The following is a 23,662-nucleotide window of genomic DNA, read 5'->3' on the forward strand; positions in this document are numbered from 1 at the left end:
TGAGCATTGGGAAATGTGTGCGGATTAGCCCCACACATTTCCCGGAGATTTGTCTACCAACATTCAATTTTTAAAAAAAAAAAATATCAAAACAGCCCAGGCGAGTGCACACTCCCCGTGCGGATGGTCTAATTCCTCACAAATATATTACCTTTTTGTATTTTGATTGTGTAAGTTAAGTGTGAGAGTCAGAAACATTTAGACTCGAGGTCGTGTTTCTTAAGTTTTAGTTTGCTAGGTAGGGACATTCTCGTTAGGATTGGGGCAGATAGTTGTTCATCTAAACCCTGTTTTATTTGAATAAATATATCAAACTTTGAGAAAACTTCAGCCTTGTGTCGGGGTCTCATTTCTGATTCGTCACAGTGCTTAGTTCTCCTGTTAGCAATATCTGTACTACAATTAATTGGAAGTAGATAGACACCTACCTCAACCCAAGGTTTAGCATTCTGATTCTATGACCAAATGTGTATGTACTTACCTCTTGTCTAGGAATCCCTTTTCCTCCTACTTCTGTATATGTGTAGGGTATTCTGTCACCAGGTGGTTATCCTGTTACTGGCTTAATGGGTGGTAAGGGTATCACACAGGGTCTTTTACACTATGCTGTGTAACCCTTATTTATTATTTCATAGTACCTATTGGACTACATATATCTTCTGTTGAACACTTTAATTAAAAAGTAAATATATGTCTCAGTATCAGCTTCCCTTGTGTGATCTGTTGGGCCTGACTGTAATCAGCTGCCAGACCATCCCCCTCCTGAGGATGTATACAGGCTGCTCTGCGGAGTTTATTCTCTCCAGTAGATAAAGAGACTATCAAACTATTTATTGAAGCGCTATAACCAACAAATCATAGTTACGACCCAATTCAGCGTACCTGGTGCAGAAACATGCTGAAGCCCTGAGTGGACCTATGCAAAGCTTTGTTAATGCCTTGTTGGCACAGGGATGGGTGCCACAGGACTTAATAAAGTCTTACCTGATGCCACTTCTAAAGAAGCCCAGCTTGGATCCCCATGAATTGGCTATCGCCCAATGGCTGGGTTGGTGTGGCCAACGAAAAGTCTTGAAAAGGTTGGGACTCAGCAAATACAAAAACATATGGAAGCAAACCGAATTCTTGACACATTCCAGTCCGGGTTTTGGCATGGACATGGAACAGAGACAGAGACAGTGCTGATTAAAGTATGGGCTGACATACTGGAAAATGTAGACCGCGGTAATGTCAGCATGCTCATTATGTTGGACTTGTCGGCAGCTTTTGACACTGCTGACTCAAAAATCCTGACTGCTAGACTGAGTGAGCTAACACATGTCTCTCAGGAGGCATTGAGATGGATCGACTCCTTTTTGAGAGATCGTATACAGCAGGTTAAGATGGGCTAATTTTTATCTGAAATGCTGACCACAATCTGCGGAGTGGCTCAGGGTTTCTCACTATCTCCGGTTCTTTTTAATCTTTATATTCGCCCCCTCCTACTAATTCTGGCACAGTTTAATCTGCACTATCATTCCCAGGCAGATGATACACAGATCTATTTGAGCCTTAAACAGCCAATGGAGGCAGTGGACAATATTCTGAAATGTGCAGAGGCAGCCCGAGGGTGGATGATGAGCAACAAGCTCCAGCTAAACCCCAATAAAACCGAGATAATTATCTCTGGATCTAAAAAGAATCTTGGACTCACCGCCCAGATGGTCCCCTGCCCACCGATATTTGGTAACCACCAAGTGTAGACAGATTTTGTTCAGAATCTGGGGTGCATTTGGCAGACAGACATGAGTAACAATCGGCAGGTGAACCAAATGCTTAAATCAGTTTAATTTCAGTTGAAACTACAGAAACCACTCCTCCCCCTCATTTCGAGCAAAGGTGGTGTGCTCATTGGTTAATGCCAGGCTGGACTATTGTAATGGCCTCCTGGTTGGATGCCTTAAATACCTGTTGCAACGTCTTGTAGTAGCACAGAATGCTGCCGTACGTGTAGTGTTCGCACTACCCTGGAAAAAAATTGGTTTCAGAATCCATGCGGAAATTACATTGGTTTCCGGTACACCGACGATTCCAATTTAAATTTCTGTGCTTGATTTTTAAGTGCATACACAACCTTGCACCTTCTTACTTAGTGTCAACAATTCAAATCTATACCCCCAGCCGATCCTTGAGATCTATGGCTCTAAATCAATTGTTAGTTCCCACCTCTAGATTTGTCCACTGGGGGGATAGAAGGTTTTCAGTGGCTAGTGCCCGCGCATGGGATGGTTTACCACACCCCCTAAGGAAGATAGAATCTCTGACAACCTTCAGAAAACATCTAAAAACATATCTCTTTGAATAATGCCTTGTGAAGATCTGTGGATAGATCTCCATGGATCCATCTCCATGGATTTATTCCTTGGTATTGATCTTGGATCAGGTTTGACTTGTTGTGGTGTGAAATAGGTTTAGGGGATTAGTTGCAGAGCCTTGATTCCCCACCAGGATGGCAGGCCCGGCCGCTACTTCAGTTGGACTGTGCCAAAGGGGTTTGTGTGGCAGGGACTGTGCCCACCTTTTCAGAACTGATTTGTTCTGAGGAGGTGCTTGTGGGCACCATAAGGAGATCCTCTTTTGGAGGCCGAGTCTGAGGTCAGTAGGTGTGATGTCCCATAGGTCAGGAGAACATCATGAGAACACAGGTGTTCTAATGTTTGCAGTTCTTCCATTCAAATGTGGAAGTGGCTTGGTTCCTGCATTTGCGTTGGCCACCCGAGATTTTAGTAGGATGGGGCATAGGACTCATGGCTTTGTAAGGGATGCTGAATAACAACAAGGTGGGCTGGTAGGGTAAACCGGTGGCATTCCTTGAGGATGCAGTGTGATGTAGACACATTTCATCTGCTCTGCATCGTATTTTTATTTACTTCTTGTATCTCGCCATACGCCTATCGGCCTCAGGGCGCAAATCGGACGGTCACCATACATGGCAACCCTCCCGATTTAGGCGGGAGACTCCTGATTTTTCAGTGAAAAATGTTGCTATTTTTCACGGTCTCCCGCCTAAAATAACTGTAGCCTATAAATGCATTCCTATGGGAAAATGCAGGTCTCCCGATTTCCTTGGGGATATCTCCCTCCCAGGTGCGTCGCAATGTTGGCATGTATGGGTCACATGTGAAAACACATTAAAAAAAAATATTTTCCCAAATATGCCTGCTGAGAAAAACATTTCCGAGGGCAGCATTGTGGGGCTGCTACGTGGGTGGTGTTCTCCCACATAAAGTGTGACATGGCATGGGCAGTGCTTAAAGTGGGCCGGGGCCTGCCGGGGCCGGGCCCCGGCAGTCTCCAAAAAGTGGGACTGAGCCGGGGCCCCCGTCCTACAACAACATTGGCGGGAATCGCGGGATGCATTATCCCGTCGCAGCCGCAACGGGAGATGCGCCTGCAATGAAGTCAGGCAAGCTGACAGAAATGGCAGCCAGCCACAGCGACGCTGTGACTGGCTGCCACTTCCGTCAGTCATAGTAACTGCGTCTGGTGAACCCTCGCGCGAGAGGTCACCAGAGGCAGTTACTGACTTACTGTCCCTTTGTTTCCCCAGGTCGCCGAGGCGTCTTTAACCCTCGGCGAACCTGGGGATTCCTCGACATATTTCGAGGTTTATAAAAGATGGCTTTGAAAGTACACATTTCAAGCCATCTTTTATAAAGCTTTGCCGACGGACACTTTTGTCCGCAGACAAAGCTTTATAAAAGATGGCTTGAATTGTGTACTTTCAAAGCCATCTTTTATAAACCCGAAATGTTTAAAAAAGATGGCCTGAAAACTAGTCAAACCGTAAGGTGTGCACACAAATATATATAAATGTTATATATTTGTGTGCGTACCTTACTATGGTTTGTGTACTTTGCAAGCCATCTTTTCTAAACGTAGAAATATGTTACATATTTCTATGTTTATAAAAGATGGCTTGCATAGTACACAAACCTTAGTAAGGTACGCACACAAATATATAACATTTCTATATATTTGTGTGCATACCCTACGATTTGCGTACTTTTTAAGCCACGCCCCCAAATGAGTGCCCCCACTCGATTTCTTACTCCACTTAAAGCCCTGTGCATGGGGACACACGGGCAAGACTGAGGTGGCAAACGGGGTTTATGGGGGACAGCGTTGTTTTAACCACTGGATTGAAGCGTGGGTGAGGACTGAGGTGATGGCAGAGAGAGTGCAGGACCTGGGGTAGGGGATGAAGTGCGAAACGGCAGAAGAAGGTTAAACAAATGGGTGAGAGGAGGGGCCCTCGAGGGCGGAGGGAGGGTACAGAGGCCTTCCCCATGAACATAACATGGAAGAAAGAGGACGGTGCGACACTAGGAGAGAGGAATTAGATCGAGGCTAGAAATAGAAATAAGACTTAACCGGCGAGGACACAGCCAGGCATAGTTTTTACAGCAGGGTTGTTGGAGAGATAATAGAGCTCTGATGGTTTTACTAAAGAGGACTCTAGGGAAATGTTACTAGCAACGGGATGAAAGGGAAGTGCTTTTACATATAATCTTTTGGACAGCTTCCAGTTGGGCAAGATGCGAGGCCGTGAGACCTGCACCCAGCTGTTTGGGCGTTCTTAGAAAAGTGGGACTTGAATGAGAGTTTAGGGACCTGGGAGGCATTTAGCGTGTGTGGGGCAGGGGCTGAGTCGAGATGTGAAAGCAGCTGAGTACATGTCAGCCAAGTGTGTGTGTGTCGGAGGGGAGGGGGGGAGAGGTGCTGCAGAGAGGGATTTGCACAGTAGAATGAATTCAATTATTCCTGGGTTCACAAATTGTGAACAATACAGAAACAAAAGACCATTCTGTAATATTTTCCATTACATGTGTTTACTCCAGCTGGTACTAGTACAGAAATTGGGGGAGGGTAAAGGTCACCTGTAACTTCTCAAAATGTAAGGATTCAGTATTTGACACCAGGTGTAGGATTGTGTAGCAGAAGAATTGAGTACATGAGGGTCAAGGCAGTCTGCAGAGAATGTACAAAGATCACTGTCATGTTAATGAACTTCAGTGAAAGCTCGGCTGCATAGCCACCAGTTGATTAACACTACACCCACTTTGCCCCCGCCCCTTTACTGCAGTGTCACCCATTAGGTCTCATTACAGCCCCTGACCATTTTTATTTATTTATTTTTTATTATTTGTATTAATCAATGGTTGATTCTTACAACATGATCTTCTGCAGCAGTTAAAAGATCTATTTCAAAAGATTTTTTCCAGATTTGTTTGTCAAACTGTCCCTAGTGTCTTCAGCCATGGGTTGGCTCATTAAGATGTTGCTCTTTGAAGCAGTTGACAAATCGATTGCGAAAGTAAGTGTAAATGAAGCTAAAAGAAAGAAACGTCTTGTTGTTTCCTCAGGAAGAAGACAGAGGTTTGTCTCAGAGGTCAAGGGGTTTTCCAGGGTTCAGGTAGATTTTCAAGTGCTGCCATTAGATGTTGAAGGATTTTAAACGTTGCCGTTAGCCAGGTCGGTTCATCCCCACTTATCATCCTGGACCACCAACAGTTTTCACCCTCGATCGAGAGGTCAGACGAAAAATGTTTCATGTATGCCGACCTGGTTTTTACTGTTTCTGTGCAATTTAGATGAAGGTGACGAATGGTCTTTTTTTCGTTTGGTTTTTGACAGAGTCTGCAGTAGTTGGTACTTGAGAGACCTCTAATTGCTTTAATTTCGTTGGTGGGTAGTAAGTTAAGTCTAGCTCTTAGGAGGAAGTTTCTAGCTTGCCTACTTGGGAATTGTTTGATGAAGCCCTGTAATTCATTCAATTTCCTTACATGAGGGGGCAGGTGAGATGTTAATTTGTTTTCTGAGGCTTTTGCAGAGTCTGAATCCAGTCTAGTTCTTTGATTTTTTTTTAGCACCTTGGCCGGGCTGTTCACTAGTTCTTCCTCTTCGCTCTCAATCGAGTTTCGAAGGGCAGTATTTCCTGCCCTCCAAAAGTAACCTTGGCCATTTTACTATATCCTTTTCTGGACTAATACATGTGTCTGTATCATTTTGTGTTATGTGCTTGGTCTGGACCATGTGCTGTGTGACTACTCTAAAAATTAAATAAATAAGAAAGTTCTGATGCCAAAAGAACAGCAAGCAGCCACTGGGGAGGCCAGAAATCCCTGCCCCTCGCCACCCACATGCTGCTGTCCTTCTTATGGGAATAGACAACATTGCAAGTTACAGAGATTCTCCCTTATCTCATGGGTCTGCTTCCTTCGTAGAGCGCTGTTTGTGGCAACGTCACGGGCCTCGTGTTCCCTGCCCTGAGAAAGAACTAGAATCTCGGCTCCGCATCTTCTCTTACCTCCATATCGCGATGGCCCAACGTGGCCACAAAGCAGAAGGAAGGCGTCAATCAAAAGAGGACAATTTAGGATAAATCAAATGCTTCACAAAGGCATTTGGGGACAAAAGACATTGGCTGAATTCCGTGACATAGAGCCTGCTTTAGGCACGCTCACTTTTAGGGTACTACGGATGAAGGAGCAGAGAAGGAGGGATTCTTGGTCCTAAATGTGTTGTCCGCTTGACCACAGAGAGAGTGGAAAGAGTCAAGTACTCTTCCGAGGGTCCCTGGTGTTGGTGGCATTTCTACTGCACCAGACTCTTTCAGGGTGCTTTCTCCACGGCCTAGAATTACTTGTTTTTAGTATTCATTTATAGGTTCAGCTTGAGCTACGGGCCAAATCTCATTTCCTCTGGTATACAGTCCAACCCTACAATTCCGGGCAATTCTCTGCACTTGCCTCGGCTCGCCCTTCCCCGCTGGAGGGTGCGCTTACCTTCTTCATAGCACTTCACCTGCTGCTCTCCATGAGCACCATAGCACCGAACCCATACCCCTCTCCCCTTCTGAACACTCACAGGGCATAGTAGGTTCGTCTTCCCCTCCCTATTGTCTCCTCTTATTTTGTTGTAGTCAATTATTTAACATTGTTGTAATTACAATGTCTATCATCCCCCTGTCCCTTCCCTATTGCCCTGTGGGCACTTTGAAACAGTATTTGCTTCCTGTATAAGCACCTAACAAGTGAACAATAAATAAATAAACATACATGGCCTGATTCACAGAAGCGTTTTTATAATGGCGCAATCCCATTGGAAAATGCTCCATGAATCAGGCCAACCGTGTTTTTCTCAAAATTTGCAATTTATTGAAAAGAGACGAGCAACTTCAACCAAAGGTGGTCTCCGGCTTTGCACAAAGGAGATTAATGCTGTGAAATGTATTCATGAATAATTAATAATACATTTCCCTGCCTACATGGGTCTCACCACTGATAGTCACGCTAGCATTAATTTCCAGTCTCAAATAAAAATATATATATATATTATACTCGAGAATACACTAGGCATAGTATTTAAAATACAATCCTTCTATGTTTGATTCTATCGAGACAACTGTGATGCTGGAAATGCATTGGAGGGACAGGGCCTCTCTGTCCTTGTTCTGTAGTCCTTTTTCATGTATGTTCTGTATTACTTTCTGCCCAGGAGTCCATGTGGGACTCCTGGCAGTGCAGCTCTTCCTCTTTTTGGTTTGGTGTACCGACCCTTGGGATACCCTTTTGGCACCCATGGGTGGGGGTACAACCCTGTACCCCTAGAGTATGTTTTTGGGCACCTGTATGTGGCCCACAGAGCAGGTTATGGGCTGGTGGCAGCTCCATGCTGAATTTGATAGGTGCTCTGAGTACCCTCCATTTTGGGATACCCAGGCCCTGCCATTGGAATCAGTTGATTCCTGATAGGAGACAAGATGGCCTCTGTGGTCTCTTGCTTTCCATTGCCTGTTACCTTGTTTCCCAAAGTCCTGGGAAGCCCTGACTCTGTCCCTTCCCCCTGACTGGCTGTTGGGTGGAAGATGCATGTACGGTATTGTGGGGAAGTCCAGGCCAGACTGGCTGGAGCCTTCCCAGTGACAGTATGTTGTGGGTACACCCGTGGGGTGGTACCTGGGTGAATGGAGTGTGTGACGAATACGCATTTCATGTTATGGGTGTCTAGTATCTGGTCTTTGACACAATGACTGAGACAGCCCTGCCCGAAACTAGTATGAATGCAGTGTGGAGTGCTGAATGGCTGGGTGCTTGTCCGAATCCACATTCTATGTTGTGAGTGTCTGGATGGAGAAGAATGGCCTGAATGCACTGTGAGCCTGATTGGCTGCCTACCTGCATGAATGCCCTTCTGAGTGATTGGTTGCACAAGTGTTACCCTGCAAAGTGAATGAAAGACCAAACAGTGTATCTGGGTACCTCTCACTGATGCAAATCGTTCAGAAGCTGAAGTCGATACTTGATGCTTACTCTTGAAGCCGAGCCGGAAGACGAAGGTGAACCGCTGTTCTCTTCGACGCAATCTGAAAGCTACTGTGCCTACAAGAAACTGATCCAAGAGAGGACCTGGCTAGGAGAGCTCTTCCCGGGCTACGAGGGACCATCGTGCGACGCTAACTTTCGCTGAAGCACCCTGGAAGCCAGCCTTTCGAAAGACTGTTGACCGGACACAGGGACCGCCGAAGACTCTGAAGAGAAGCACCCGGACAGCCGTCCACCGTCGTTGACCAGGGTTCGGAGGATCACTGTAACCGCTGGAGGCACATCGAAGCTGTGTTGCCCAGAAGCGGGGACAGCTTGACACCGCACCGTCAACGACCAGAGCCGCAACGCTACATTGATTAAGACACTTTGACTTCAAGGATGCTCTCGCCAGCACCGCCGACTGCTTTGTCCCGCCGGAGAAAATCGAGGCAGCCAACGCGACGAGGAGCATCCGCCGGTGGCTTTCCCACCACCCGAAGACCGCAGAGACGTCGACGACTCGACACCCTTGCTGTGCCAAAGTTCTTCATAGACTCTTTGCGGCAACAAACTATCGTTGTCGAGGTGCACCGCATGCCTCGTCTACGCAGAACTTTCACGAACGATCGTCGACGAGCACCGCCAGGACCAAAGCTGCTGCCTTGATGCCTTTGTTCACAATTTCCTCATGGGATCCCGACGATCTGTGGCTCCTGCCTTATAGGGAGTCACTCAAGAAGGATCCGTCGATGACCGGACGTCGAACTCTGCTATTTCAGGTACATTGTGGTGGTAGAACTATTTAGGAGGAAATAAGACTCATATTGAACAATATATGGACTGGGCTTGTATTATATCTTTATTTACAGGTTGCCCAGGTGGGGGAATCCTCACACAGAGCTGTGTCTATTGGTAGGAGCCAGTATTTTGCCTACTGTTTAACCAACTGCTTTCCTCCTATGTCTATTGTTGGTTCTCTTTACTAACTGATTTGTAGGACATTTGAACTGAGTACAGTTGATGTATTTATATGGAATCAAAGAGTAATTGTGGTACCACATAGAAACTGTATATATTTACCATTTTAGATTATCTTGAGCACAAAGTGTGTTATTGTGATTGTGTACATAACTTGAGCATATTTATATAAAGAACTGTGTTTTCACTAAGATAGTGTGTGGACAGTCCTTTGTGGGTGCTTGGGGACTACACCGTACGTAAGAACCAGCCTGCATCACCTCCTGAGAGCTTAAGCCTCGATTGTTCGTCCAACGTTACCAAATAGAGAATCTTGGCTGGGGTGCTCTGTGCCTCTACTCTGCCATATAGAGAGCAGGAGTACAGATACCCCCTAGCAGAAGAATTGAGTACATGAGGGTCAAGGCAGTCTGCAGAGAATGTACAAAGATCATTGTCATGTTAATGAACTTCAGTGGAAGCTCGGCTGCATATCCACCAGTTAATTAAAACTGCACCCACTTTGCCCCCTTTGCCTCCACATCTTTACTGCAGTGTTACCCATTAGGTCTCATTACAGCCCCTGACCATTTCACCATATCATTTTGTGTACTCATACACGTGTTTGTATCATTTTGTGTTATGTGCTTGGTCTGGACCATGTGCTGTGTGCCTACTAAACAAAATTCAATAAATAAGATTGTTCTGTTGCCAACAGAACAACAAGCAGCCACTGGGGAGGCCAGAACCCCTGCCCCTCCCCACCAACATGCTGCTGTCCTTCTTATGGGAACAGACACCATTGCACGTTACAGAGATTCTCCCTTTATCTCATGGGTCTGCTTCCTTCGTAGAGCGCTGATTGTGGCAGTGTCACGAGTCCTTGTGTTCTCTGCACTGAGAAAGAACCGGAATCTCTGCTCTGCATCTTCTCTTCCATATCTCGATGGCCCAACGTGGCCACAAAGCAGAAGGAAGGCCTCAATCAAAAGATGACAATTTAGGATAAATCAAATGCGTTGCAAAGGCGTTTGGGGACAAACGACGTTGGTTGAATTCCGTGACATAGAGCCTGCTTTAGGCACGCTCACTTTTAGGGTACTACAGAGGATGGAGCAGAGAAGGGGGGATTCTTGGTCCTAGATGTGTTGTCCGCTTGACCACAGAGAGAGTGGAAAGAGTCAAGTACTCTTCCGAGGGTCCCTGGTGTTGGTGGCAGTTCTACTGCACCAGACTCTTTCAGGGTGCTTTCTCTACAGCCTAAAAAAACAGAATTATTGCCCACCCCAAACCCCCCAAGTGATGCAGCTTCTGTAGAATTACTTGTTTTAGTATTAATTTATAGGTTCAGCTTGAGCTACGGGCCAAATCTCATTTCCGCTGGTATACAGTCCCACCCTACAATTCCGGGCAATTCTCTGCACGTGCCTCGGCTCACCCTTCACCACTGGAGGCTGCACTTACCTTCTTCATAGCACTTCACCTGCTGCTCTCCATGAGCACCACAGCACCAGCTGCCCTCCATGAGCACCACAGCACCTATCCCATACCCCTCTCCCCTTCTGAACACTCACAGGCATAGTAGGTTCATCTTCCCCTCCCCATTGTCTCTTCTTATTTTGTTGTAATTAATTAGTTAAGATTGTTGTAATTACATTGTCTATCATCCTCTGTCCCTTCCCTGTTGCCCTGTGGGCGCTTTGAAACAGTATTTGCTTCCTGTACAAGCGCCTAACAAGTGAACAATAAATAAATAAACATAGTGTTTTTCTCACAATTTGCAATTCATTGAAAAGAGAAGAGCCACTTCAACCAAAGGTGGTCTCTGGCTTTGCACAAAGGAGATTAATGCTGTGAAATGTATTCATAAATAATTAACAATGTCCCCGCCTACATGGGTCTCACCACTGCTGGTCACGAATCATTCATTTCCAGTCTTAAATATATATATATATATATATATATATATATATATATATATATATATATATATATATTATGCTCGAGCATACACTAGGCATAGTATTTAAAATACATTCCTTCTATGGTTGCTTCTATCTAGACAACGCAATTTACTTTAATGAGAAGATTGACGCTTTTCGGCCAGTGTATGCATTTTTCAATGGGACTAATTCTACATGAACACTTGGTTTTCTCCAGTATCAAGACAAGTATGGTACCCAAGAAAAGTTACTTGATCAAACAACATTTAAAACATATTCCTTACACTTAGCTCTCCCATATAAGTGCAGGGCTGTGAATGTGTTGGCTATGTGCAGGTCATTTAAATATAGTCAATGGCCAGCTTAAATATGACTTGCAGAGGTTTTAATTTTTAAAAATAATGTTCTCTGGGATTTTTCACTCTACTTTGAATGCACGTGTGCAGTCTCCACTGATCATGTATGAGCAATTTCTGATAAACATGCGGGTGCTTCTTCCAATTTATATATGTGTGGAGAGAGAGAGAAGAGAGAGAAAGGAGACAGAGAGAGAGAGGAGAGACAGAGAGAGAGGAGAGAGATGAGAGTGTGAGAGAGAGAGAGAAGAGAGAGAAAGGAAAGAGAGGGCGAGAGCGAGAGTGAGAGAGAGAGAGAGAGATAGAGAAGAGAGAGAGAGATAGGAGAGAGAGAGAGAGTGAGAGAGGGAGAGAGTGTGTGTCAGTCATTCTACATGTGCTTTTGGGCTGGAGATGTCCTATCCAGCCTGTCCTCCTCCCTGGTTTATGATTCAACTTCCCCCTGCAACATCTGGACTTCAAGTCACATTCTCTCACCCCATTGTAAAGGACCAATGTCCTCTCCGCTCTGTTATCAATGGCACATTTTGAAAGCGTTTTTGTGCCAAAAATGTATTGCTTTCCCTGTGATTTTAATAACTAAAATAAATTAATGTAATTAATCTGGACAATAGTTACAAATGTTTTCCTTGGTGGCTGAAATAACGCTTATAGAAGATTCCTTGCAGCGTCCAGAGACTTTAAGTTCACATGGGTGTAATTTTAGGGGGGGACAAGGGTGATTGTCTCCCCCCAACTTTTGTGGCACACCATTTTGTACCACTCATTTGGCAGGTGCCCCTTTCGTTTAGATGTCATGTCCCCCCGCAACATTTTCAGCAAAGTTACTCCACTACATGTTCATGTGTAATTTCAGAGTCACTCTTGGGCGTGATATAATTTCGCAAAGATGTACAGGCGAGCTGACCCGAATAACATCAGGACGCACAGTATGGAGAAATTCCATAGGGGGTATGTTTAAAAAGAACTTCTAGCTGCCCATCTTTGCCAAATCCTTGCTGGACGCCTCAGCAACATATATCACGAACACCCCGGAGAACAACATAACGTACCGTAAAATAGTTCTAGGAAGGAAGGTTGTGATAAATTGTCCCGGCTGTAGCGTAGAGTTCCACCATACACTCCTTGGAGCTCAGGTGCTATCCCACTGGTATTACCTCTGAGTAAGTGCCGCAGCCAGAACTGGCTCGGCGAGAGTGCCATATTGCTTATGGAAGCAGTAACTAAGTGCCGGTAAGAATATTGGGGGACAATGCTTCTACCCTCTTCTATGATATTTAATGTAGTAGGCGATCCCATGCTTTATGTGTGTGAATGTGTAGTTTTGAGGTCCCATGCGAAAGAGAGGCAAATTGTAAAAGAGGTCCTGTAAAGGTGGGATAAGCTACAATGTCTGGCACCCTATGGAGTATGAACTTGGGTGACCCTGATATTTGTCTGGGACTGGTGACGTTTTGCTTCAGAGAAAGTGAAATTGGGGTGTTGGGGGTGGGAAAATGAAAATATCCAATACCATGTCACTAAAGACCATTCCTTTTTGTTTCTGCTTGCAGGTCTTCCACGATTACTTCCTAGATCCAGAAATGGACAAGAACTGCAGCGAATATTTCGTCGACTTCCAAATCCAGTATCTTCCACCTATCTTCGGCTTGGAGTTCCTTGTGGCCTTCTGCGGCAATGCGTTAGCCATCTACTTGTTCTTCGCCCGTGAGAAGACCTGGCACACTGGCATCATCTATTCCTTTAACTTGGCCGTGAGCGACCTGCTCTACACGCTCTCCCTCCCACTTCTGGTGGCCTACTACGCAATCGGCAAGCACTGGATCTTCGGCTCTGCGGTCTGCAAGCTCGAGCGCTTCTTTTTCAACTGCAACCTCTACGGCAGCATTTTCTTCATTACCTGCATCAGTCTCAACCGCTATGTAGCTATTGTGCATCCTATGTATGCCCATGGCAGGATTGAGCCGAAGCATGCCAAGATCATTAGTTTGGTTACCTGGATTGTCGTGGCGGGAATTGCTGCACCGGTGCTGAAATTCTCTGCTTTGGATCAGCGAAACCCTAAACACATGGAGTGCATAGGCACTGCGGTGAGTGGTGACTTGCCGTCATACATGCCCTACAGTCTCTTCCTGGCTGTTTTCGGTTGTGGAATCCCATTTCTGCTCACCATACTGTCATACGTCTCAATTGCCTGCACGGTGTTCAAGAGCAAGAGCCTCAGCACGCTGGAGAAGAAAAAAGTGGGACTCATGGTCTTCGCTGTAATTGCCCTCTACGGCATCTCCTTCGTGCCGTACCACGTCCTGAGAAACCTCAACCTCTACAACCGCTACCGAGGCGTTGCCGTCCGGTTAGACTGCACCGACTCAGTTAGGGTGCATTCAGCCTATCAGGTGACCAAGGCACTGGTGACTCTCAACATGTGCATACACCCCTTGCTGTACGCCTCCGTAGCCGACAGCATGAGATGCTCCCGGAAAAAAGACAAGACCAGCCGGGATGAGAGCGGGCCTATATAAGGCTGGATGTCTGAGTAGATGTCATCAGGTCCACGAACAGCCTTACACAATCGGATTTCTGGCTATTAAAACTTTATGCTTCTGAAAAAGGTGGCAAATACATTTGAAAGCCAACATGTTACGTGGCAAGGGTAGATATGTACCCTCAGACACATGGGCGCCATGCTTTTGAGCCATCATCCGCCACACACTTCAACTTCCTGCTATTGCTTGTGCTCATGGGCGTAATTTTAGGGGAGGGACAGGGGTATTTGTCCCCCCTCCAACTTTCATGGCACACCATTTTGTCCCAATTTATTTGGCTGGGGCACCTTTTCTTCAGATGTCATGTCTCCCCCAACATTTTCAGCAAAGTTACTCCACTGCTTGTGCTCACTGTCAAAATGAAATATATGCCACCACCACAAAGAGGCAAACTGATGCCCACAGAAACAACAAAAAGTACAGCTCCATAAGACACCACTGCCACCAGGAATAAACAGCAACTGCATATGGAGCCAACACCAAACACTGCAGCAGCAGCGCTAACAATTGTTCCACCAAACATGAATGCATTTGTAAAAACTCTGGTGTGAAAAAGAGCACCACTGCATGAGTACCAGAGGCGTTGCAAGGGGGGGGGGTGGTCTGAGGAGGCTAAAGCCCCGGGCCTTTTGGTTGTAGCCCCGGATAGAAGCTCAGGAACTACAACCAAAATGCTGGCTAGCCCCCAGTCCCGAGAGTTCCGACATTAGCGTAGCCCCAGATCTTTTCCAGACCTAGCAAAACCCCTGATGAGAACCAACTCCTGGCACCTGAAGAAGGAGCTTCACTCTTCCTCCACACCGTGCACCATCCAATCGTTTCTGCATAGAGGGATCGGGTGCTCCCAAAACACCAAAAATAGATATTTTCAAATGTGTCAGAACCCTTCAGAAACCCTGCTTAAAAAAGTGCCAAATTAACTATTCTGATGGAAAAATTCATGCACAATTCCTGAAATCCCACATGGATAAAGGTAATGATTTGTTGATTATGAGCTGAAACCAGCTCCATCTGACATCCCCAGGAGCCAGCACTACCTCTGGGGAACCAGGAGATCCTGTACAGCGAGTTGCAAATCTAAAGTTAGACTATTAGCTTGTGTCTATTATATGTGTCCCAAGATGGTTTAAATGTCTTCCCGATGGACCCTAATGTTCCTTTTAGATGCAGCCCCAAATGCCAAGAGTTAAAGTGGGGTTCTGGCACCAGCTTCCCCTCGGGAGTCAGAACTAGCTCCTGGCAGGGAGGTGTCAAGATACCCAGGCTCCTCTAGGCTTCAAGCAGGAGCTCAGTAGCTGCCAGCAATGTCATACCCTGTCCCCAGTCAGCAGCGCCAATGCTCCCAAGACTCGCTCATCATTTAAAGGAAGGAACGTCCTCTGTACAAACCCATTTCCAATCAGGCAGCACAGTAAGGACTCACTGTACGTTTAGTAGCTACCGATTAGTCATTAACTGCTGCATCATGTACAGATTTCTGCTACAATCCTCTTCTTTTTTCTTGCCCCAAAATGTTGAAATCAAAGCCGCTAATATCTCATGTGGTCTGAGTTCAAATATTTTAAAAGGAGCTGTTGCCAGTAGGGTGTGGGAAACTGACCTGGACCGGTCTACCCACAAGGGGGCAACATGTGGGACTCTGGTATGTACATCTTCAAAAACTGTAGAGCAGCTTCTCTGATCTCAAAGATCCGGAGACTCCAGAAACCTGGGGACTGTGTTCTCCATTCCTTAACCGCGTGTGAGGTGCATTTTGGGATTTCGGAACCGCCTGAGAGACACACGGTTCAGACCCCTTGTGGGAGGGCACCCCACTTATGATATAATAGGTTATTTATAACGCGCTTAATACCCAGAGGTTTCTAAGCGCTGACCCGGGGATCGAACCTGTGTGGTTCCTTGTCGTCTTGCTTCCAAGGCGAACAAGTTGCCGCTGAGCTATCCTCCCAAGACTTCTATAAGAGGAGTGGCCTCCCCTCCGCCACAGCAGACAAATGTGTTTTTTTGTTGTTGTTGTTGTTTAGACAATTGCTCTGAGATGCTTCAGAAGCAAAGTGAATGTCATTTTCTTGTTGATTAGCTTAAAAAACAAATCTCTATTAATTCAGTCTCACAAATTAATGTTAGGAATGTAACAAGCCATGCAGTTATGTATACATAGTTTATTACTTTTGCCGCCTTAATAGCTGTTCATCCTTAATTCTATGCCCAAAGCAACAGGTGTAGGGTGACAAATGTTTATTTTGTCTTTCTCTGTGTCAGAGCTGAGCAGGTAAAACATGAAATGGCTGTGTGGTGGCCCTCAATGAACACAGGACACTTGTGTGAGGCGATGGTGTTTATTGTGACACCTTGCCTAAACAGGGTAGGAAAGGATTTGTCCAAAACAGGGGGGTAGTACTCACAGTTCAGTCCTGTTATACCCCAGTGCAGTTGGCTTCACTGCACAGAATATACACCAGATGGTATTTACTTCCCCGTCCTGTTACCACAGTGCAGTTGGTTTCACTGCACAGAGTATACACCAGATGGTATTTACTTCCACGTCCTGTTACCCCAGTGCAGTTGGCTTCACTGCACAGAGTATACACCAGAAGGTATTTACTTCCCCTGCCTGCTACAGCTCCCACGGGGCATGTCTTCATCCATGGAATTAGCCTCTACAGCTACAGGGATCTGCTGGAGGAGCAGACTTCAGTTGGATGGCCGATTTCCTCATTCAGGAGGAGCGCTGAGGCCCGACTGTCCTCCTGGTGCCTCGCTCCAACTCTTCCGGGTTTCCAGCCCGATGAGCGCTTCACGCGCAAAATTTTGCAAGATCTCGGCTGGGCAAAATCTCGCGTGATAGGTCCTCACAGGCTGCTTACCCGGAAGCTACGTACAGCTCGCGTCTGTCATGTGACGAGTGCAGGAGCCCAGCCACTGGCAGTATCTGTGCTGCACAGCGTGGGAGACACTTTGCAGCGCTGAGCTTGGCTCAAAGTGTCTATCAGATTTCGATATGCCAGTACCACAGGGCTGCGTCAAAAGATGGAGATTGCGAATAGTCCAGAGTTAGCCTCAGTTTAATCTTCGCCCAGCTGACGTGGCATTAACTTTGGAAATGTCTGTCCTGTTAGGAATACTTTGGGGAGGGAGCTTGAGGGGCTTCCTCTTACTGTTGGAGACGCGTGAAAGGGAGTTGACGGTCATGCTCAAATGCAGATGAACATGTTTGGAAAAATCTGGAATTTGCAGTCTTTTTAAGTAAACTATTCACTTTGTGACAAAAAGTGAGGCTATTATTTTAACATGAAGCAACATTGAATCCAGAAAATTATTAATAGCTTATTTACCAATTCCAGTGTTTTTTTGTTGTTTTTTTTTTATAGTAAACCGTGTAATGGCTACAATTGTTTAAGCCAAAATGTTTGTCTGTAATAATAATCTCATAAAAATGTTACTGATTTGTATTGTTTGCTAAATATCATTTTATTTTACTATATTACCCTCTTACTTTTTAAAAACAAAAAAACAAAACAAAAAACATTCCAGCAGTAAATATGTCTAGGTTTGTGGCAGAGATTTTCCCCGAAACTTCATATTGCCTTAGAAACATTTCTCCAGAGGAGTAAGACTCCCAAAGTTTGAACTTTGCTCCTTCTCAGGACAATCGAGGTATCAATTATGAAGAATATTGCTTGTGGTTCAAAGGTGTGGACTGTCTTCAATCTGTGAGGGGAGGGGAGGGAGGAATAAATCACTTTGCTTTTGGCACTCCAGGTGTGTTTAATCCCATTAATCCCATTCCCCTTGTTAAAGGTATGACTTCTGTACAGTAGGAGCCCCCAGCACAACCTATTCCGAGGGAGCGTGTGCTGTGTCCATTCGCATTAGGGAACTAAACATGTTCCACAACTGCACTTCATGTGGCATCTTCAGAACTATTAGTAAGGATAGCTCAGTGAATTAAGGGATTACCGCTAACTAGTGTGTTCCTACTGCATCCATTACAATAAGTCGTACTTGTTTTACCCACAGGTTTTCAGATATATTTGTTCAGCTTCATCTAGAATTTGGGCTTGTGCTTTACGTACCCGCTTTCTTAAACACAAACAACTGTCAGTTCGCGAAAAACCATAATGCAAACATGTTAGTATGTTGGCGCAGAATTGATGATGGGATGTAGCAGATGTGGCCTAATGGGCACATTAAAGACAGTAAAATATGCAGAAGGCCAGGCTTCTCCACTTGAACCAACATGTGTGATCCTGGGCAAATCAGGTTATCTCACAGGGCTAAAACCTCCTTAACTTCTTAAATTGAGATCACCAGAAACGTGATGGTTAAATTTGCACCATATAAAAGCAAATGAGCTGAATCATGAACCTACGATATCGGCCTTTGGCTTGCATACAATGGCAGTACTTGGGCGATTGAGTCTGCTCTTGGCAATGATCACAGCACTTGTGTTTGTGAGGCTGCAGCTTCCATATGATGGCTTGCATATAATGACAGTATTTGGGCGATTGAGTCTGCACTTGCCAATGATCACAGCACTTGTGTTTGTGAGGCTGCAGCTTCCATATGATGACTATACATGGCGTAGGAGGCTTAACGAGGTAGGAGATGTCACATATATGAGGTTGTACTCTCCATTTTGAGACAGCATTTAGCATGTAATGGATATAACCAATATATAGGTTTAAGATGGCAGTGACTGGCCATATGAAGCAATAGTGACATAAAAAAGCAGTGCTACTGGCCTATGATGGCTCTGCCGGGTGTTGCACCAGCATATCATGACTGCAGTGCTACTGGCCTATGATGGCTCTACCGGGTGTGCAACCAGCATATCATGACTGCAGTGCTACTGGCCTATGATGGCTCTGCCGGGTATGCAACCAGCATATCATGACTGCAGAGCTACTGGCCTATGAGGGCTCTGCCGGGTGTTGCACCAGCATATCATGACTGCAGTGCTACTGGTCTATGATGGCTCTGGCTCTGCCAGATGTGCAACCAGCATATCATGACTGCAGTGCTACTGGCCTATGATGGCTCTGCCGGGTGTGCAGCCAGCATATCATGACTGCAGTGCTACTGGCCTATGATGGCTCTGCCGGGTGTGCAACCAGCATATCATGACTGCAGTGCTACTGGCCTATGATAGCTCTGCCGGGTGTGCAACCAGCATATCATGACTGCAGTGCTACTGGCCTATGATGGCTCTGCCGGGTGTGCAACCAGCATATCATGACTGCAGTGCTACTGGCCTATGATGGCTCTGCCGGGTGTGCAACCAGCATATCATGACTGCAGTGCTACTGGCCTATGATAGCTCTGCCGGGTGTGCAACCAGCATATCATGACTCCAGTGCTACTGGCCTATGATGGCTCTGCCGGGTGTGCAACCAGCATATCATGAACACAAGCTAATAATGGGACAGCACAGTAGTTAATAGTGCTAAAAAAATAAAACAGTCTTTTGTCTTCCTTTGCACTGTTATTTTTATAACCATACGTTTGTTGTAGTTTTTAAACTTCTGTAATGCCACTTGCTGTGATGTCACCAGTTGAAAAAGTGTGCATGATGTCACGTCCTGTGATATCGTCATGTGTGTGATGTCACTCTCATAACCCCAGGGCATTTGATGAATAGTTTGCTATGAACATCTCAGATTTGCGCCTGCTACGTTATATCTGATTCAGAAAGGCCAAAAATGGAGAAAATCAGGAGATGCCTGTGAGCATCTCAGATTTGCGCCTGTTACGTTATATCTGATTCAGTAAGGCCAAAAATGGAGAAAATCAGGAGATGCCTCTGAGCATCTCTTGGATGCCCTTGATAAATTCTTTTTGAATCACAGTAGCACACAAACAGTTCAATGATGCTGACGTTTTAGGTGCAGTGAGTCTTGTGTACGATAGCTGGTGCAAGCCAGAGAGGTGTATGCTTGATGATGTCATGAGGTTCTGAGAGTAAATTGTGGTGCAAGTGATTACTAAAGCAATAGAACCCATGGAGGGGCCATTACCGGTCTGGGAATTCTCCCTGGGCGATAGTTAAAAGTCGGAGTGAAGCCAGGACTTTAACATATCCCCGGGGGCATTGCCAGACCGGTAATGCCTCCCTCCTCAGGTTCTATTGCTATTAGTACCCCGGCACGTTGTACTGGGGTACTAATACCAATTTTCCTCGATTTGAGAAACAGTTTCAACGCTGTTTCTCAAGGCGAGAAAATAAAAAGCACATAAAAATGGCCGGAGGGACCGGAGAGAAGGGACTGTACATAGTCCCTTCTCCCTTTCCATGGCCGCCATTAGAAATAGGGGGAAAAGTAAACAAACAAAAGGGCCACCATGGCAGGGGGATAAGGGACTGCAGTCCCTTCTCCCTGATCCCTGGCGGCCATTAGAAAATAAGGGAGGGAAAGTAAACCAACAAAATGGCCACCATGGAACGGTAAAAGGGACTGCACATCGTCCCTTCTCTATTTCCATGGCAGCAGGGGAAGAAATGAAAGGAACTCTGCGAGGCTCAGCTCTCCGAACAGAGTGCTTCAGGTGAGTCTTTCCCAGGCAGGTCACGACTCGGCGAGGGCCAATCAAAGCATTTTTAACAATCTGATTTTCCTTTGCCCGGTACTAATGCTAAGTGTTCTGTGTGTCAGCTGGAGAGAGGCCATCTGTGAGAGAGGGTGCGCTGGTGGATGTTTCCGGCACTATACTGGAGTCTTGTTTCCTTTATGCTTGTGGGCTGATCTATCTTGAACTGTAACAAATGCCGGTAAACATTGTCACGTGCATTATGAGGCCACTGCAGATTTTGAGCACAGGAAATCCAGGGAACATAATGAGCATTTCCTTTCTCACTGGGTAAGATCAGTTGTGGCCTTTGAGCAGGAACATCGCTTTCTCTGACTGGTCTAATCCCTGGAATCAGTCTCTTTCCTGCAAACACTGGAGTTCAATGTCACGGTCATTCATGAGAGCAAAAGTACTTTTGGTCCCACTCCAGTGGCGGATTAAGGCACATTGGATGAGAAAACAAACACAAAATACAAAAGGGCAGTTGTGGAAAACTTGCACAACTCAGAAAAAGGGTCAGGGCACTGCCCAAAGCAGTCAGAGCAAAAGGGTGAAGCGGTGCACAGTTGCGCTTAGCCAAACAAAGCAGTTCTCTTTGACTTGCTGGTACTGCAAAGCTCGCTATACAGCACTAGTCAGAAAAAGCACCTTTGTACCATCATCCCTGATATACTTTCAGTTTAGGAACACTGCTTCAGTGAAGCCATTTTACATTTTTTAAGTACAGAAAAAGGTTTTATAATATCCAATGAGAGGATCCAGGAAGTCAAAGACTTCCAGCTGAGCACCTTGAACGTTTCCCTACGTCCCTCCCTCCACTTCCTGTGCCCATATTTGGACTTCTTTGACTTTCCTATGGTTACCAGACTGGAAAAGCAAAAAGATAGGAAAAGTCCTCCTGGACCCTCACCCAACTATTAAGTCTGTCTGGCTTTGTACCCAAGTATGAAGTCTGCCTGGCGCTGCACCTAACTATTAAGTCTGCCTGGCGCTGCACCTAACTATTAAGTCTGCCTGGCCCTGCACCTATTAAGTCTGTCTGGTCCTGTACCAAACTATTAGGTCTGCCTGACCCTGCACCCAACTATTATGTCTGCCTGGCCCCGCACCTAACTATTAAGTCTGCCTGACCCCGCACCTAACTATTACGTCTGCCTGGCCCCGCACCCAACTATTATGTCTGCCTGGCCCCGCACCTAACTATTAAGTCTGCTTGGCCCCGCACCTAACTATTACGTCTTCCTGGCCCGCACCTATCTATTATGTCTGCCTGACCCCGCACCTAACTATTACGTCTGCCTGACCCCGCACCTAACTATTATGTCTACCTGGCCCCTCACTTAACTATGAAGTCTGCCTTGCCCCAGAGTGTGTCATCCTGCCTACATGGGCCACCTTACTCCATGCTGTCTAACGTGGGGAGGAGAGCTGATTCCATCACCTTTATTCTTTATTCAGGCATTAGGTTTTCGTTAACATAGGCCATTTTGATTTGACAGACTCTATTAGGACTGTTTTATTTATTATTTGATGGTCGCGACTACTCACATCCTAGTTATAGGGCAAAGAAGCAGTTTTTCCAAACCCAGAAACTTTAATAAAGGTTTAACAAATTGTACCTTTTTTGTCAGTGTCATACTTGTGATACCATGCCTCCCATACAGCCCTACCCAACTATTAGGTGTGCCTGTCCCCTCACCCAACTATTAGTTCTGCCTGGCCCATCACCCAGCTATGAAGTCTGCCTGGCTCCGTACCCAACTAGTAAGTGTGTCTGGCTCCGTACCTGGCCTTGCACCTAACTATGAAGTCTGCCTGGCCCCTCACCTAACTATGAAGTCTGCCTGGCCCCTGACTTAACTATGCGGTCTGCCTAACCACAGATGACTAGCAATTCGGCCTGGTCCGCACCCAACTATTAGGTCTACCTGGCCTGCACCTGACTATTAAGTCTGCCTGGCTCCATAACCGACTATTAAGTCTGCCTGACCCCGCACCTAACTATGAAGTCTGAAATCACAAACAAGAATAGGCATAAAGCCTAAATTGCATTGCGAACCGGTAGCGTGGGATCAAGCCCTTTATATAGGATGAAGTAAAAAAATGATACAGAACCTAAAGAAGCTGTTTGGGGGAAGTTAAACTTCGGAGGCACACAGAATTAAATAGCAAGTTACACAACTAAGATTTCCCCTACTATGATGATAACATTAGCAGGTGGCATTTTGCGGACCTAAATACCCTGTCAGGAATATTAATCTTGTTTGAGAAACATAAGAAGCAGGCCTTGAGAACGACTTGAATGTCGAAACACGTGTCGGCTGACAGAATTTCTTAATAAATCGATCACAAAAACAATTTTAGTATACTTAACAATAGTACATATCAACATTTCTAGGGGTAGCGTGTTAGTGCGGGTCACCACATACAATTAACTATGAAGTCTGCCTAGCCCAGCACCTAACTATGAAGTCTGCCTGGCCCTGCACCTAACTATTAAGTCTGCCTGGCCCTGCACCTAGCTAAAGTCTGCCTGGCCCTGCACCTAGCTAAAGTCTGCCTGGCCCCGCCCCTAGCTGTTAAGTCTGCCTGGCCCCACACCCAACTATTAGGTCCGCCTGAACCCGCACCTGACTAGTCTTTTTACACTTTCTATTCTGCTGGCTGCTGTTGTTCCAACCCCTTATAATCCCTACTCCCGTCGCAGAGTGTTTCCAGTGTTGGAAGTGCTGCTCGACCAGAAGTCTTTTTACACTTTCTAATCTGCTGGCTGCTGTTGTTCCAACCCTTTATAATCCCCACTCCTGTCGTGGAGTGCAGGGAGTGTTGCCAACGTTGGCTGGGAGGAGAGGGAAGGCAAGGAGCACAAGAATAAGAACATTGACCCCAAGGTGGGGGCAGCTATGTCTTCCTCGTCGGATCCAAGGTGTTTTTTTCCAATG

The 23,662-nt window shown here is 45.9% G+C and overlaps 1 protein-coding gene across 3 annotated transcripts in view; it reads left to right on the forward strand.

Moving 5' to 3' along the window:
* Positions 1-17,602, forward strand: part of P2RY11 (purinergic receptor P2Y11) — a 139,904-nt gene extending 122,302 nt beyond the window's left edge. For all 3 annotated transcript variants that reach the window (XM_069604052.1, XM_069604053.1, XM_069604054.1), the window contains exon 2: positions 13,158-17,602. In XM_069604052.1, the coding sequence (XP_069460153.1) occupies positions 13,158-14,126 (969 nt within the window). In that variant the 3' untranslated portion in view covers positions 14,127-17,602. The remainder of the gene's footprint in view (positions 1-13,157) is intronic.
* The last annotated feature ends 6,060 nt before the right edge of the window (positions 17,603-23,662 follow it).

Source organism: Ambystoma mexicanum, chromosome 3q (genome assembly GCF_040938575.1).
Source record: "Ambystoma mexicanum isolate Mex_15411 chromosome 3q, UKY_AmexF1_1, whole genome shotgun sequence".
Taxonomy (NCBI): Eukaryota; Metazoa; Chordata; class Amphibia; order Caudata; family Ambystomatidae; genus Ambystoma; species Ambystoma mexicanum.